This window comes from Bombina bombina, chromosome 4 (genome assembly GCF_027579735.1).
Source record: "Bombina bombina isolate aBomBom1 chromosome 4, aBomBom1.pri, whole genome shotgun sequence".
Lineage (NCBI taxonomy): Eukaryota > Metazoa > Chordata > Amphibia > Anura > Bombinatoridae > Bombina > Bombina bombina.
The window spans coordinates 859,222,501-859,238,800 of record NC_069502.1 but is presented as its reverse complement, the minus strand read 5'-3'; the positions used below and the strand labels follow the sequence as shown (position 1 = coordinate 859,238,800).

The following is a 16,300-nucleotide window of genomic DNA, read 5'->3' as shown; positions in this document are numbered from 1 at the left end:
AAAATAAATCCTAAAATAGCTACAATATAATTATTATTTATATTGTAGCTATATTAGGGTTTATTTTAAAGGTAAGTATTTAGTTTTAAATAGGATTAATTTAGTTAATAATATAAATATTATTTAGATTTATTTAATATTTAAGTTAGGGGTGTGTTAGGGTTAGTGTTAGACTTAGGTTTAGGGGTTAATAATTTTATTACAGTGGCGGCGGTGTAGTGGGCGAGGATAGGGGTTAATAAATGTATTATAGGTGGCGACGGTGTAGGGGGGCAGATTAGGGGTTAATAAGTTTAATATAGGTTGCTGCAGGGTCCGGGAGCGGCGGTTTAGGGGTTCAACTATTTATTTAGTTGCGGCGAGGTGCTGGATCGGCAGGATAGGGGTTAATAACTTTATTATAGAGGGCGGCGGTATAGGGGGGCAGGATAGGGGTTACTAGGTATAATGTAGGTGGCGGTGGGCTCCGGGAGCGGCGGTTTAGGGGTTAATACATTTATTATAGTTGCGGCGGGGTCAGGCAGCGGCGGTTTAGGGGTTAATATGTATAGAGTAGCTTGCGGCGGGGTCAGGGAGCGGCGGTTTAGGGGTTAATATGTATAGAGTAGCTTGCGGTGGGCTCCGGGAGCGGCGGTTTAGGGGGTAATAACTTTATTTAGTTGCGGCGGTGTAGGGGGGACAGATTAGATAGATAGATAAAATAGAGTAACACAGCTGTCATTCACTGAAAACAGCTGCCTCTTTAATGAGAACGAGCTTCATAGAAGCGGATAAGAGGTTGCTTTATTTGTATGCGCATGCGCGGAAGTAAAGAAGGGAGTGCACATCGAGTCTGCATACTATCCCATACAACGTGCGTTACAACATGGCGGCTACCACCGCATTCAGTAGACGGTGGTTTAGTCTAAAATTTAAAATTAAAGATAATTGAGCAGAAGTAAGATACAAATATTGAGAAACAAATAATGTTTAAAACTAAAATAAAATGATTAAAAAAAATAATAATTAAATGAAAACAGAAGGTGTTTAGGGTCCCTTTAATACTGAGGTAGATGTTAAAACAAAAGATCTGAGTGTAAAGTGTCAGCTGGAAGCTCCAATGCAGGAAATGTGTGACAGTGACAATGAAGGTAAGTGCACGTGTGTGACAAGTCTTATGTTTATGGGGTATTGCCTGGGTTTTATAACTTATTGTCTGTAAGTGCTGTACATTATATCACCAGTCAGGGTCTCACCTTAATCACACACTGAGTGTCACAGTACAATATAGCCTGATACTCACTGACTAGTGTTCAGTTTTCCTGATCACATGACACCCAAGCCCTATACAGCTGCTGTTATTTATATCTGCCAGAGTATAATCATTACTATTGTCATCTGATCAGCTGCGGATACATTGGTTGCACTTTTTAGGAGCAAAAAATCTGTAGGTCCTGTATTTATATTGTGAGTTAAAGGGGCATTGTACTTAAACCTTCTATAATACATGTGAAAGACCAGCAGAGAACCATGTTTGTAATATTTATTTTTAAATTACATCTTTTAAAGGGACATTGTTCTCTGCCAGCAAGCCACAACATTAAAGACAGAACCAGCTAATTATTATTAGTGATAAATACCCATTGGAGAAGTGGTAGCAGCGATGACTATGAAAATGTGTAAGTGTGCAATAGTGTAAGCAGTTAAATTACTTATTCTAATGAGCTGTGAAGACACACGTGCAAATGCATGGATGCAGTCCGTGGGTGAAACATTTTTTTCTTTCCTAAGATATGGTGAGTCCACAACGTCATTATTTACTGTTGGGAATATCACTCCTGGCCAGCAGGAGGAGGCAAAGAGCACCACATCCAAGCTGTTAAATATCACTCCCCTTCCCACAATCCCCAGTCATTCTCTTTGCCTTGGTGCATGGAGGAGGTGAAGTTTTGGTGTCTGAAGAAAATTGGATTCTTTATCTGCAAACAATGTTAAATTCTTAAGAAGAATTGGGTCTAGCTGTACTCTATGTTAGTCTCTTCAGTAGGGCAGTGGTGGCTTTAAAGCATTTAGGAACTTGTAAGGTGGGCCTTGCTGCGTTTTCCTAACAATTTACTGCCTGATTATAGAAAGCCAGAGTAGGTTACTCTGTTCTTTCTCTGCGACAGGTCTCTGTGAGGAACTGTGTCCTTTCATACCTTGTGGAGTGTCTACATGCCAGACAGCAGATTTGGCAGGTAAATGCTTTTTCTTCTAGGTGGGGAGATTATGCACTAAGAAGATTGTCCTGCATATTTCAATTGTGACTTAGATAATCCTGGGTATCAGGTTTAGACTGGCATGGGACAGGCACTGTTAAGCATGTGTGAGACCTATTAAACCCGGTTTGGTAAGGAAAGGTTAATATTTTCATTCTGGGATTTGTTTTGGGATGGTATTAAAATTTTTAAATTATTATTTTTTTTAAATTTTTATTAGAGGGCTCTGCATTTTAGGGTATTTTGTGTTTGTTTTCATACACTGGAAGCGCAAGAGTATGTTACGGTGCTCATTTGTGTGGCGCTTTCTACCGCAATGTGAGTTTTCAGTGGGAGGCGCCTCACCTCTGTCGGAAGGGCGGAACTTGTTTTCGCGCCTTCCTGTTGTGCAGTGAGTTTCTCTTTTGAGAGTGTCGATGGCTTGTAATTGAAGAGAACTTTCTGAGCAGTTTCTTCAGTACGGCTTACTCACTTCAGCCGTTCTTTCCGACATCGGCTCTGGGAGTAGGTAGGTGCCTCAGTCGAGTCTGAGGTGTGGAGCTGCCTGTGGGTTATTGTTGGAGCGTAGCTGGCTCTATCTAAATCGTTATATTTCTCTGGGTAATACTCTAGCTGGGGTACACAGAAAAGCACAAGAGGAAATTTAAAGTTAATTTTCTTTCTAATGACACTGTGAGTCCACGGATTATCATCAATTACTATTGAAAATATCACTCCTGGCCAGCAGGAGGAGGCAAAGAGCACCACAGCAAAGCTGTTAAGTATCCCTTCTCACAAACCCCAGTAATTCTCTTTGCCTCTAGTGCAAGGAGGAGATGAAGTTAATTTATTGTCTTCTATCAAGATTTTTTTATTTTGAAGTCAGGGCAGGATTGCTCTGATCTTCCATTACAAATTAGGTATAGCTATACTCCACGTTAGTCTCTTCAGCAGGACTGTGGTAGCTTTAAAGCAATTAGGAACTTGTAAAGTGGGCTTTGCTGCGTTTTCTTAACATTTTGCTGCCTTGGTATAGAAAGCCTGAGTAGGTTTACTCTGTCTTTCTTTTTACACAGGTCTCTGTTAGGATTGGAACAGCCAATAGAATGCAAGCTCAATCCTATTGGCTGATTGGATCAGCCAATAGGATTTTTTCTACCTTAATTCCGATTGGCTGATAGAATTCTATCAGCCAATCGGAATTGAAGGGACGCCATTTTGGATGACGTCACTTAAAGGTACCATCATTTAGTCGTCAGATGAAGAACGAAGAGGATGCTCCATGTCGGATGTCTTGAAGATGGACCCGCTCCGGATGGATGAAGATAGAAGATGCCGCCTGGATGAAGACTTCTGGCCGTCTGGACGACCTCTTCTGCCCGGATAGGATGAAGACTTCAGACCTTCTGGAGGACCACTTCTGCCCGGTTGGGTGAAGACGTCTAAAGGTAGGGTGATCTTCAAGGGGTTAGTGTTAGGTTTTATTAAGGGGGGATTGGGTGGGTTTTAGAGTAGGGTTGGGTGTGTGGGTGGTGGGTTTTAATGTTGGGGACATTTTTTTTTTTTACAGGTAATAAAGCTGATTACTTTGGGGCAATGCCCCGCAAAAAGTCCTTTTAAGGGCTATTTATAATTTAGTATAGGGTAGGGCTCTTTATTATTTTGGGGGGCTTTTTTTATTTTATTAGGGGGATTAGAGTTGGTGTACTTACTTTAAAAAAACTTATTTTCTTATTTTCTGTAATTTAGTGTTTTTTTTCTCGTACTTTAGACAATTTTATTTAATTGTATTTAGTTTAGGTAATTAATTTAATTATAGTGTAGTGTTAGGTGTAATTGTAACTTAGGATTTATTTTACAGGTAAATTTATTTTTATTTTAACTAGGTAGTTATTAAATAGTTAATAACTATTTAATAACTATTCTACCTAGTTAAAATAAATACAAACTTGCCTGTAAAATAAAAATAAACCCTAAGCTAGCTACAATGTAACTATTAGTTATATTGTAGCTATCTTAGGCCTAGATTTAGAGTTGGGCGGTAGCCGTCAAAACCAGCGTTAGAGGCTCCTAACGCTGGTTTTTACCGCCCTCTGGTATTTGGAGTCAGTCATTAAAGGGTCTAACGCTCACTTTTCAGCCGCGACTTTTCCATACCGCAGATCCCCTTACGTCAATTGCGTATCCTATCTTTTCAATGGGATCTTTCTAACTCCGGTATTTAGAGTCGTGGCTGAAGTGAGCGTTAGAAATCTAACAACAAAACTCCAGCCGCAGAAAAAAGTCAGTAGTTAAGAGCTTTCTGGGCTAACGCCGGTTTATAAAGCTCTTAACTACTGTGCTCTAAAGTACACTAACACCCATAAACTACCTATGTACCCCTAAACCGAGGTCCCCCCACATCGCTGCCACTCGATTAAATTTTTTTAACCCCTAATCTGCCGACCGCCACCTACGTTATACTTATGTACCCCTAATCTGCTGCCCCTAACACCGCCGACCCCTATATTATATTTATTAACCCCTAACCTGCCCCCCACAACGTCGCCGCCAGCTACCTACAATAATTAACCCCTAATCTGCCGCTCCGTAAACCGCCGCTACCTACATTATCCCTATGTACCCCTAATCTGCTGCCCCTAACACCGCCGACCCCTATATTATATTTATTAACCCCTAATCTGCCCCCCTCAACGTCGCCTCCACCTGCCTACACTTATTAACCCCTAATCTGCCGAGCGGACCGCACCGCTACTATAATAAAGTTATTAACCCCTAATCCGCCTCACTCCCGCCTCAATAACCCTATAATAAATAGTATTAACCCCTAATCTGCCCTCCCTAACATCGCCGATGTTTTTTATTTTGGGGGGCTTTGTAATTTTATTAGGGGGCTTAGAGTAGGTGTAATTAGTTTAAAATTGTTGTAATATTTTTCTAATGTTTGTAAATATTTTATTATTTTTTTGTAACTTAGTTCTTTTTTATTTTTTGTACTTTAGTTAGTTTATTTAATTGTAGTTATTTGTAGGTATTGTATTTAATTAATGTATTGATAGTGTAGTGTTAGGTTTAATTGTAGGTATTTTATTTAATTTATTTATTGATAGTGTAGTGTTAGGTTTAATTGTAACTTAGGTTAGGATTTATTTTACAGGTAATTTTGTAATTATTTTAACTATTTTAGCTATTAAATAGTTCTTAACTATTTAATAGCTATTGTACCTGGTTAAAATAAATACAAAGTTACCTGTAAAATAAATATAAATCCTAAAATAGCTATAATATAATTATAATTTATATTGTAGCTATATTAGGGTTTATTTTACAGGTAAGTATTTAGCTTTAAATAGGAATAATTTATTTAATAAGTGTTAATTTATTTCGTTAGATTTAAATTATATTTAATTTAGGGGGGTGTTAGGGTTAAAGTTAGACTTAGCTTTAGGGGTTAATACATTTATTAGAGTAGCGGTGAGCTCCTGTCGGCAGATTAGGGGTTAATACTTGAAGTTAGGTGTCGGCAATGTTAGGGAGGGCAGATTAGGGGTTAATACTATTTATTATAGGGTTATTGAGGCGGGAGTGAGGCGGATTAGGGGTTAATACATTTATTATAGTAGCGCTCAGGTCCGGTCGGCAGATTAGGGGTTAATAAGTGTAGTTAGGAGGAGGCGACGTTGGGGGCGGCAGATTAGGGGTTAATAAATATAATATAGGGGTCGGCGATGTTAGGGCAGCAGATTAGGGGTACATAGGGATAATGTAGGTAGCGGCGGTTTACGGAGCGGCAGATTAGGGGTTAAAAAAATATGCAGGTGTCAGCGATAGCGGGGCGGCAGATTAGGGGTTAATAAGTGTAAGGTTAGGGGTGTTTAGACTCGGGGTACATGTTAGAGTGTTAGGTGCAGACGTTGGAAGTGTTTCCACATAGAAAACAATGGAGCTGCGTTAGGAGCTGAACGCGGCTTTTTTGCAGGTGTTAGATTTTTTTTCAGCTCAAACTGCCCCATTGTTTTCTATGGGGGAATCGTGCACGAGCACGTTTTTGAAGCTGGCCGCGTCCGTAAGCACCGCTGGTATCGAGAGTTGAAGTTGCGGTAAATATGCTATATGCTCCTTTTTTGGAGCCTAACGCAGCCATTCTGTGAACTCTAAATACCAGCGGTATTTAAAAGGTGCGGCCAGAAAAAAGCCAGCGTAGCTAACGCACCCCTTTGGCCGCAGAACTCTAAATCTAGGCGTTAGGGTTTATTTTATAGGTAAGTATTTAGTTTTAAATATGAATAATTAAATTAATGTTAGTTATTTTATTTAGATTAATTTAAATTCTATTTAAGTTAGGGGGGTGTTAGGGTTAGGGTTAGACTTAGGTTTAGGGGTTAATAACTTTAATATAGTGACGGCGACATTGGGGGCAGCAGATTAGGGGTTAATAAGTGTAGGTAGGTTGCGGCGACATTGTGGGTGGCAGATTAGAGGTTAATAAATATAATGTAGGGTTCGGCAATGTTGGGGGCATCAGATTAGGGGTTCATAAGTATAATGTAGGTAGCGGCGGCGTCCGGAGCGGCAGATTAGGGGTTAATAATGTTATGCGTGTGTCGGCGATGTCGGGGGTGGCAGATTAGGGGTTAATAAGTGTAAGATTAGGGGTGTTTAGACTCGGGGTTCATGTTAGGGTGTTAGGTGTAGACATAAATGTATTTTCCCCATAGGAATCAATGGGGCTGCGTTAGGAGCTTTACCCTGCTTTTTTTCAGGTGTTTTTTCAGCCGGCTCTCCCCCATTGATTCCTATGGGGAAATCGTGCACGAGCACGTTTTACCTGCTTACCGCTAACGTAAGCAGCACTGATATTGAGGTGAGATGTGGAGCAAAATTTTGCTCTACCCTCACTTTTTTGAGGCTAACGCCGGGTTTCTTAAAACCCGTAATACCAGCGCTGTCTGTAGGTGAGCGGTGAGGGAAAACTGCTCGTTAGCACCGCACAGCCTTACCGACAAAACTCGTAATCTAGGCGATATTTAATACATACATTTGTTACTGATAGGTTAGTATGTGCTCTCACCCTAGTTGGCAATCATTGCTATATACAAACACTGACTTAAACAGGATTAAAAAAAAAATTAAAAATATGTTGTTTAAAAGCATGTGCATAATTTAATTTAGCCAAATTTAACATTGATTATTTATCTGACCTGATAGTTTTCATGTACTAAAGAAAAAAATGCAGGAAGGCAGCACAAAAAAAACCCCCAAAACTTTATTTGAAGGCTAAAACATAGCTATGTTTTAGCTTTCAAATAAAGGGTTTTTTTCTACATTTTTTGGAGTGCTGCCTTTCAGCATTTTTTTCTATAGCACATGAAAACTCCTGGGATCTAAAAGTGAAGATCTAAAAGACATTGCACCCTGCACTGGAACTATTGTTTAAATTATTTGGGCAAAGCTCACAGCCCTGCAGAGTGATCCTAAATCCTCATAAGAGTCAGAGCATGCATGATATCTTTGATCCAACATTAATAAACCAGTACGGTGTACCTAAGTAACCCCACTTACCCAGTGGCGTCACTAAGGTCGGTGTCACCTGGTGCGGTAACTCATGTTGTCACCTCCCCTTAGGAATAAAATATAGCTTTATTTTATATATATATAAAATATATATTAGTCAATTTAATTGGCTATAACTGTTGTTCTTAGAAAGAACAGTTGTATATTAGATTAATTGAAACTTTAAACTAAGATGGTAATGTTAAATGTTTACAACCCTATGCAATTTAAATAACTGGGTTTTTTTAGGGGAGTTGGCTAGGATGGTTAATTGCAGACATTCTGTACATTTTAAACTGATTTGTATATAATGTACATTTCTAGAAATAGCAAGTTTTAAAAAATAAAAAATAAACAAAAAAAAAAGAAATCCTCAAAAAAACAAACAAAAAAAGTATTTGAAATGGTTCCTTGTTTAAAAAAAAATGTAAGACAAGTATAAATCTCAGTATGAAAACCCCAGAAACAAAATGGTTAACTACTGCATTGCATATTTGTAAGTGAGTTAACCTTTTGACAGATTTATACTTATTCCACTAGACAGTGATTGCTGGACCTTTTAATTCTCTACTCAAACCAAGGCATTTCCTGGGAGCCAAAGACCATTTTTAGGACAGTTACACACACACACACACACACATACATACACACTCATACTCACACACATCCATATACACACAAACACAAATATACATGTACATACACAGACACATATACACACACTTACAAGCACACATATATACACACACATCATATACATACATACACACAAGCATGCACACACACATACACACATGTACATATCCAGACACATATATACACATATACATACAGACACACACATATACATACACATATATACATATACCCAGTAACATTTTGTATACGTACACATACATACACATGTACATAGCCAGACATACATACATACAGATACACAGACATCTGCTTCAATTAAAAGCCAATGGACTATAGTCATTAACAGCAGTAAACAAATCTTCTAATATTATTATTTATTTGTATAGCACCGCCAAATTCCGTAGCACTAATAGATATTCAGATTATAAAATTACCTTGATCTGTTCCATTGTCCAGAGACCAGCAGCCATTAAACTATATAGATAGTTGATTTATTCTAGTGAAGGAGTGTTGTGTTGTCTGACACATTCTCACTGACAGCTTCCCTCTTGAAATCACGCAGCTGCGTCAGTTCTCACCTTTAACTTTTTACATCCATTCCTCCCGATTCACATGTGGAGTAGCCAAGCAGCATTTATAGCCGTTACTTACAGAGCAGCTATCAGTAAAGTTTGTAACCTGACCGCTGCTCTGCAAGTAACGGCTATAAATCAGAACACACAGAAAACAACGCTAACACTTCTCTTACAATCAGGGCTGCTGCATCCCTGTACTTTCCACTAATCCACTGTACTATCAACAATTATGTCCTGGTTTTGTGCAGGGCCCCACAAAGCGTGTGTCATTTGGGTTCTAGCCTAGGGCTTTATATGAAAATAAAGCCACTTGCATTGCTCTGCCGCAATTAAAAAAAATAAAAAATAATAGTTACTTTGGACCGGTGCGGGGCAAGCCCTGGTGTCATCCCATGAACATGTGTCATCCAGGTGCGGTCCGCACCCCCCCCAGTGACACCACTGCACTTACCCCAGATCTTTGTCAGTCACTTTTTAAAGATCTTTTCAGCTTGCTGCCTGGTGCTGCTCCTTCTTCCCGCTCTCTAGTTTCTCTGTCCTCCACAGCGCCTGGCTCTGGCTGTCTCCTTCCTCTCCGGTCATGTTCCTTGTGCTGTGTGTGACTAAAAGGAACATGACCTGGCTGGAACTGGAACATGTAGGGGTATTGGGGTGGTGCTGCATGGTGGAGCCGACACATGTGGTGGTTTGGACAGAGCACAGGGAGGGTGCACATATTGCCCAAAAAGCCCATCCAGGCCAGCTGACAGTAAAAAAAAATGGCAATGTGTTGCCGCTCCAAGTTTGTGCCCCCCTGCTGGGGAGCCCTAAGGCGGTCGCCTTTATGGCCTTATGCAAGCACAAGGGATGCAGGGTACAGGTGAGTGTACGTGTGTGATGTGTCTGAGGGATGCAGGGCACAGGTGAGTATACGTGTGTCTCTTGTCTGAGGGATGCAGGGCACAGGTGAGTGTACTTATGTGACATGTCTGAGGGATGCCGGGCACAGGTTAGTGTACGTGTGCGATGTGTCTGAGAGATACAGGGCACAGGTGAGTATAGGTGTGTGATGTTTCTGATGGATGCAGGGCACAGATGAGTGTACGTTTGTGACATGTCTGAGGGAATCAGGAGAGTGTACGTGTGACATGTATGGAGGCTGCAGGGCATAGGTGAATGGATTTTATTTTCAAAAACTTCACAAAACCCTGTAATACAGCTCACATGGGATTTATGATTGGTTACAATGGCTGTATTTGCAGCTAGTAATGTAACTGATTTCCAGCTAACTTGCTTTACTGTATGACACAGGTTGTATTTACTGTTGTGCCAATGTCATTATATGGGTTGTTTCATCCAGATTTGACTGCTAGTGATGTAAGCTCAGGTGTTTTTTAACTTAAATTTCACAATATATCACACTAAACTAAATAGAGACCATGTAAATAGTAATTTATTTATTTATTATTTTTTTACAGGTGAAAAAGATGCTAAGATTTCATGTAACATGGAACAAACAGAAGATCAGTGGCTAAGTAATATGCCAGAAGCAGCAGAGCAGGAAATATGTGACAACATAAATACAGGTGAGTGTACATGTGTGTGACGTGTCTGTGGGACGCTGGGTACAGGTGAGTGCACGTGTGTGATTTGTCTGTGGGACGCAGGGTACAGGTGAGTGCACGTGTGTGATTTGTCTGTGGGACGCTGGGTACAGGTGAGTGCACGTGTGTGATTTGTCTGTGGGACGCAGGGTACAGGTGAGTGCACGTGTGTGACGTTTCTGTGGGACGCAGGGTACAGGTGAGTGCACATGTGTGACATGTCTGTGGGACGCTGGGTACAGGCGAGTGTACATGTGTGTTATGTCTGTGGGACACAGGGTACAGGTGAGTGCACGTGTGTGACATGTCTGATGGATGCAGAGCAAAGGTGAGTGCACGTGTGTGTGACGTGTCTGGCCATGAAACTCCCAGTAAAGTAACCTACAAGTTTCTCATACAATTGTGAATAGCATTATAAACACATTTTTCGAAGAAATATCGTTATTTGTCTGATGTGCTAGCTGAATCCTAAACATGTAAGTAAGTTCTTCTTTTTACTGGTTGCTAGGCGCCTCTATGGATGAGTTTACACTGTGCACCAGCAATGTTTTTGTGACATTTATTGTTTGCCGTGTGCTATAGATCGTTAGCAAGACTTAAGTTACCTTATGGCACCGCACTGCAGAGGGAACATGTGCCTTAGCAGTAAATTACAAAATGCTAGATTTCTAATATAGTATCGTTTTACCTTTTTTATATTTATAACCCATGTTCTCATTTTAATTTACCTTTTAAATAACCCTTGATTTCCCAAAGGACTGTACACCAGTCTCAGGAAATCATGTATTAAGTCATCATGTAGCCACTACAAAATTACTGGCTTCTAAATGTAGTTTTCTGACTGAAGTCATTTTATTATATTATAATACATTGATAACATACAACAAGATTACAAGTTTTGCCGTATGGTGCGGTAAGGTTATACCGCTGAAAAATTGGTCATTGCGCGTGAAATGGCAGGTCTCCCGTATTACAAGTCGCTGCGGTATAGCTATAACGCAAGCATTTTAGCCTGTAACGCAACGATCCATTCCGCACTCAAAAAATGACTTGAGTGCGGAATCTTCATACCCCTGTATTACAGGTTGTGCAGTCTGTCTAAAATAATAGCGTTATAGCCTATACCACCCTGATCCATTCCGCGATCTGAGACCAGTAGTTATAAAATTTGCAAAACAAAAATGTTTCACAAAACTCATAACTAAAATGTTACAAAGTACACTAACACCCATAAACTACACTATTGATGCCTAAAACGCCATCCCCAGAATCGCAAATACTATATTAAACTTATTAACCCCTAATCCACCGCCAACCCGCATAGCCAACATTTTATAAAGCTATTAACCCCTAAACCGCTGGCCCCCCACATCGCTACTACTATAATAAACCTATTAACTCCTAAACCGCCGGCCCCCACATCACTAATACTAAACTAAACCTATTAACCCCTAAACCGCGGGCCCCCCACATCGCAAATCACTAAATTAAACTATTAACCCCTAAACCTAACACCCCCTAACTTTAAATTAAATTTACAATATAACTATCTTAAAATAAATAAAAACTTACCTGTGAAATAAAAAAACCTAAGATTAAACTATAAATAAACCTAACATAACTATTTTAAGAAAATAAATTAGATTAAAATAACCTAGCACTACAGAAAAAAAAAGAAAACTAACACTATGAAAAAATAAATAAAATCTAAGGATTTTTTTTATTTTGGGGGGTTGGTTGGGTGGGTGGGGTTTTACTTTTAGGGAGGATTTAGTAATTGTTTAAGGTAAAAGAGCTGTCTAACTTAGGGCAATGCCCTACAAAAGTCTTTGGGTGGCCTTTTTGTTTTTATAAGGCTATTAGATTAGGTGTAATTTTTATTATTTTGAATAATTTAGTTTATTATTTTTTGTAATATTAGTGTTTTTTTATTTTCCGTAATTTTAGTGTTTTTATTTTTTGGTAATGTTAGATTTTATTTATTTTTTTCGTAGTGTTAGATTATTTTAATCTTGTAATTTAGGTTTCTTTCTAATGACACAGTGAGTCCACGGATCATCTAATTACTATTGGGAATATTACTCCTGGCCAGCAGGAGGCAGCAAAGAGCACCACAGCAAAGCTGTTAAATATCACCTCCCTTCCCTCCAAGCCCAGTCATTCTCTTTGCCTACGTTAGAGCAAGGAAGTGGTAAAGTTTAAGTGTCTGGATAGATTCTTCAATCAAGATTTTATTATTTTTCAGCAGTACAAGCTTGTGCTGTTTTTCTACTAGGGTGTAGCCGTAGTCCATGCCACTCTCTTCAGTAGAGCAGTGGTGGCTTTCTCCAACATTGGTGTGTCCGGTCCACGGCGTCATCCTTACTTGTGGGAATATCTCTTCCCCAACAGGAAATGGCAAAGAGTCCCAGCAAAGCTGTCCATATAGTCCCTCCTAGGCTCCGCCCACCCCAGTCATTCTCTTTGCCGTTGCACAGGCAACATCTCCACGGAGATGGTTAAGAGTATGTGGTGTTTAGTTGTAGTTTTTTAATTCTACTATCAAGAGTTTGTTATTTTAAAATAGTGCTGGTATGTACTATTTACTCTGAAACAGAAAAAGATGAAGAGTTCTGTTTGTGAGAGGAAGATGATTTTAGCAGACAGTAACTAAAATCGTTTGCTGTTTCCACATAGGACTGTTGAGATGAAGTAACTGCAGTTGGGGGAAACAGTTAGCAGACTTTTCTGCTTAAGGTATGACTAGCCATATTTCTAACAAGACTGTGTAATGCTGGAAGGCTGTCATTTCCCCTCATGGGGACCGGTAAGCCATTTTCTTAGTCTCAAACAGAATAAAGGGCTTAATATGGGCTATAAAACTGGTAGACACTTTTATGGGCAAAATAGTTTGCTTTATTTGGGCATTTTATACATGTTTATGCTTGTAATTCACACTTATAAGCTTGGGGAACGTTTTTTAACGTCAGGCACTGTGTTAGACACCTTTCCAGTCAGGAAGGGCCTTCCCAGTTGTAGGCTGAGCCTCATTTTCGCGCCATTAATGCGCAGTTACTTTTGAGAGCAAGACATGCAGATGCATGTGTGAGGATCTGAAAGTAGTTGGAAAAGTTCCTAGAAGGCTTCATCTGGTATCGTATTCCCCCCTGGGTTTGGTAAAGTCGCAGCAAAGGCTGTAGCTGGGACTGTAGAGGGGTTAAAACTGTAACCGGCTCCGGTTTCTTTATTTTAAGGGTTAAAGCTCTGAAAATTGGTGTGCAATACTTTGAATGCTTTAAGACACTGTGGTGAAAATTTGGTAAATTTTGAACAATTCCTTCATACTTTCTCACATATTCAGTAATAAAGTGTGCACTGTTTAAAATTTAAAGAGACAGTAACTTCTAGTACTTCTAGCGCGCCAATGCTTATTACTATGCAACAATTAACGGCAGTAATGGATAACTCCATAGCAAATATTTTATCCAAAATGCCTGCATATCAGAGAAAGCGTGATTGCTCTTTTTTAAACACTGTAGAGCAGGAGCGCGCTGATGATAATTGCTCTGTCATACCCTCACACCAATCTGAAGGGGTCATGAGGGAGGTTTTGTCGGATGGGGAAATTTCAGATTCAGGTAAAATTTCTCAACAAGCAGAACCTGATGTTGTGACATTTAAATTTAAATTAGAGCATCTCCGCTCACTGCTTAAGGAGGTGTTATCTACTCTGGATGATAGTGACAATCTGGTCATTCCAGAAAAATTATGCAAGATGGACAAGTTCCTAGAGGTTCCGGTGCACCCTGACGCTTTTCCTATACCCAAGCGGGTGGCGGATATAGTGAATAAGGAGTGGGAGAAGCCCGGCATACCTTTTGTCCCCCCTCCTATATTTAAGAAATTATTTCCTATGGTCGACCCCAGAAAGGACTTATGGCAGACAGTCCCTAAGGTCGAGGGGGCAGTTTCTACTTTAAACAAGCGCACTACTATTCCTATCGAGGATAATTGTGATTTCAAAGATCCTATGGATAAAAAATTGGAGGGTTTGCTTAAAAAGATTTTTGTACAGCAAGGTTACCTCCTGCAACCCATTTCGTGCATTGTTCCTGTTACTACAGCAGCGTGGTTCTGGTTCGAGGAACTAGAAAAGTCGCTCAGTAGAGAGACTCCGTATGAGGAGGTTATGGACAGAGTTCACGCACTCAAGTTGGCTAATTCTTTTATTTTAGATGCCACTTTGCAACTAGCTAGATTAGTGGCGAAAAATTCAGGGTTTGCAATTGTGGCGCGCAGAGCGCTTTGGCTAAAGTCTTGGTCAGCGGATGTATCTTCCAAGACAAAATTACTTAATATCCCCTTCAAGGGTAAGACTCTCTTTGGGCCAGAATTGAAAGAGATTATTTCAGACATCACTGGGGGAAAGGGCCATGCCCTGCCACAAGATAGACTTTTCAAAGCCAAGAATAAGTCTAATTTTCGTTCCTTTCACAATTTCAGGAACGGACCGGCCTCTAACTCTGCATCCTCTAAACAAGAGGGTAATGCCTCTCAATCCAAACCAGCCTCGAAACCGATGCAAGGCTGGAACAAGGGTAAGCAGGCCAAGAAGCCTGCTGCTGCTAACAAAACAGCATGAAGGAGTAGCCCCCGATCCGGGACCGGATCTAGTAGGGGGCAGACTCTCTCTCTTCGCTCAGGCTTGGGCAAGAGATGTTCAGGATCCCTGGACACTAGAAATAGTTTCTCAGGGTTATCTTCTGGAATTCAAGGAACTACCCCCAAGGGGAAGGTTCCACATGTCTCACTTATCCTCAAACCAAATAAAGAGACAGGCATTCTTACATTGTGTAGAAGACCTGTTAAAGATGGGAGTGATACACCCAGTTCCAACGGCGGAACAAGGAATGGGATTTTACTCAAATCTGTTTGTAGTTCCCAAAAAAGAGGGAACTTTTAGACCAATTCTGGATTTAAAGATCCTAAACAAATTTCTCAGAGTACCATCGTTCAAAATGGAAACCATTCGAACGATTCTACCCACCATCCAGGAAGGTCAATTTATGACTACCGTGGATCTAAAGGATGCGTATCTACATATTCCTATCCACAAAGAACATCATCAGTTCCTAAGGTTTGCCTTTCTGGACAAACATTAGCAGTTTGTGGCCCTCCCATTCGGGTTAGCCACTGCTCCAAGGATTTTCACAAAGGTACTCGGATCCCTTCTAGCGGTTCTAAGACCAAGGGGCATTGCAGTAGTACCGTACTTGGACGACATTCTAATACAAGCGTCGTCTCTTTCAAAGGCAAAGGCTCACACAGACATCGTTCTGACCTTTCTCAGATCTCACGGATGGAAGGTGAACATAGAAAAAAGTTCCCTGTCTCCGTCGACAAGAGTTCCCTTCTTGGGAACAATAATAGATTCTTTAGAAATGAGGATTTTCCTGACAGAAGTCAGAAAGTCAAAACTTCTAAACGCTTGTCAAGTTCTTCATTCTATTCCTCGTCCTTCCGTAGCTCAGTGCATGGAAGTAGTAGGATTGATGGTTGCAGCAATGGACATAGTTCCTTTTGCGCGAATTCATCTAAGACCATTACAACTGTGCATGCTGAAACAGTGGAATGGGGACTATACAGACTTGTCTCCAGTGATTCAAGTAGATCAGAAGACCAGAGACTCACTCCGTTGGCGGCTAACCCTGGACCACCTGTCCCAGGGAATGAGCTTCCGCAGACCAGAGTGGGT

The 16,300-nt window shown here is 40.3% G+C and overlaps 1 protein-coding gene across 1 annotated transcript in view; it reads left to right on the top strand.

The window, feature by feature from the left end:
• Positions 1 to 16,300, top strand: part of LOC128657313 (oocyte zinc finger protein XlCOF7.1-like) — a 116,828-nt gene that overhangs the window by 61,355 nt on the left and 39,173 nt on the right. Inside the window, exon 7 of the mRNA XM_053711607.1 lies at positions 10,441 to 10,548. Coding sequence (XP_053567582.1) covers positions 10,441 to 10,548 — 108 coding nt within the window. The remainder of the gene's footprint in view (positions 1 to 10,440; positions 10,549 to 16,300) is intronic.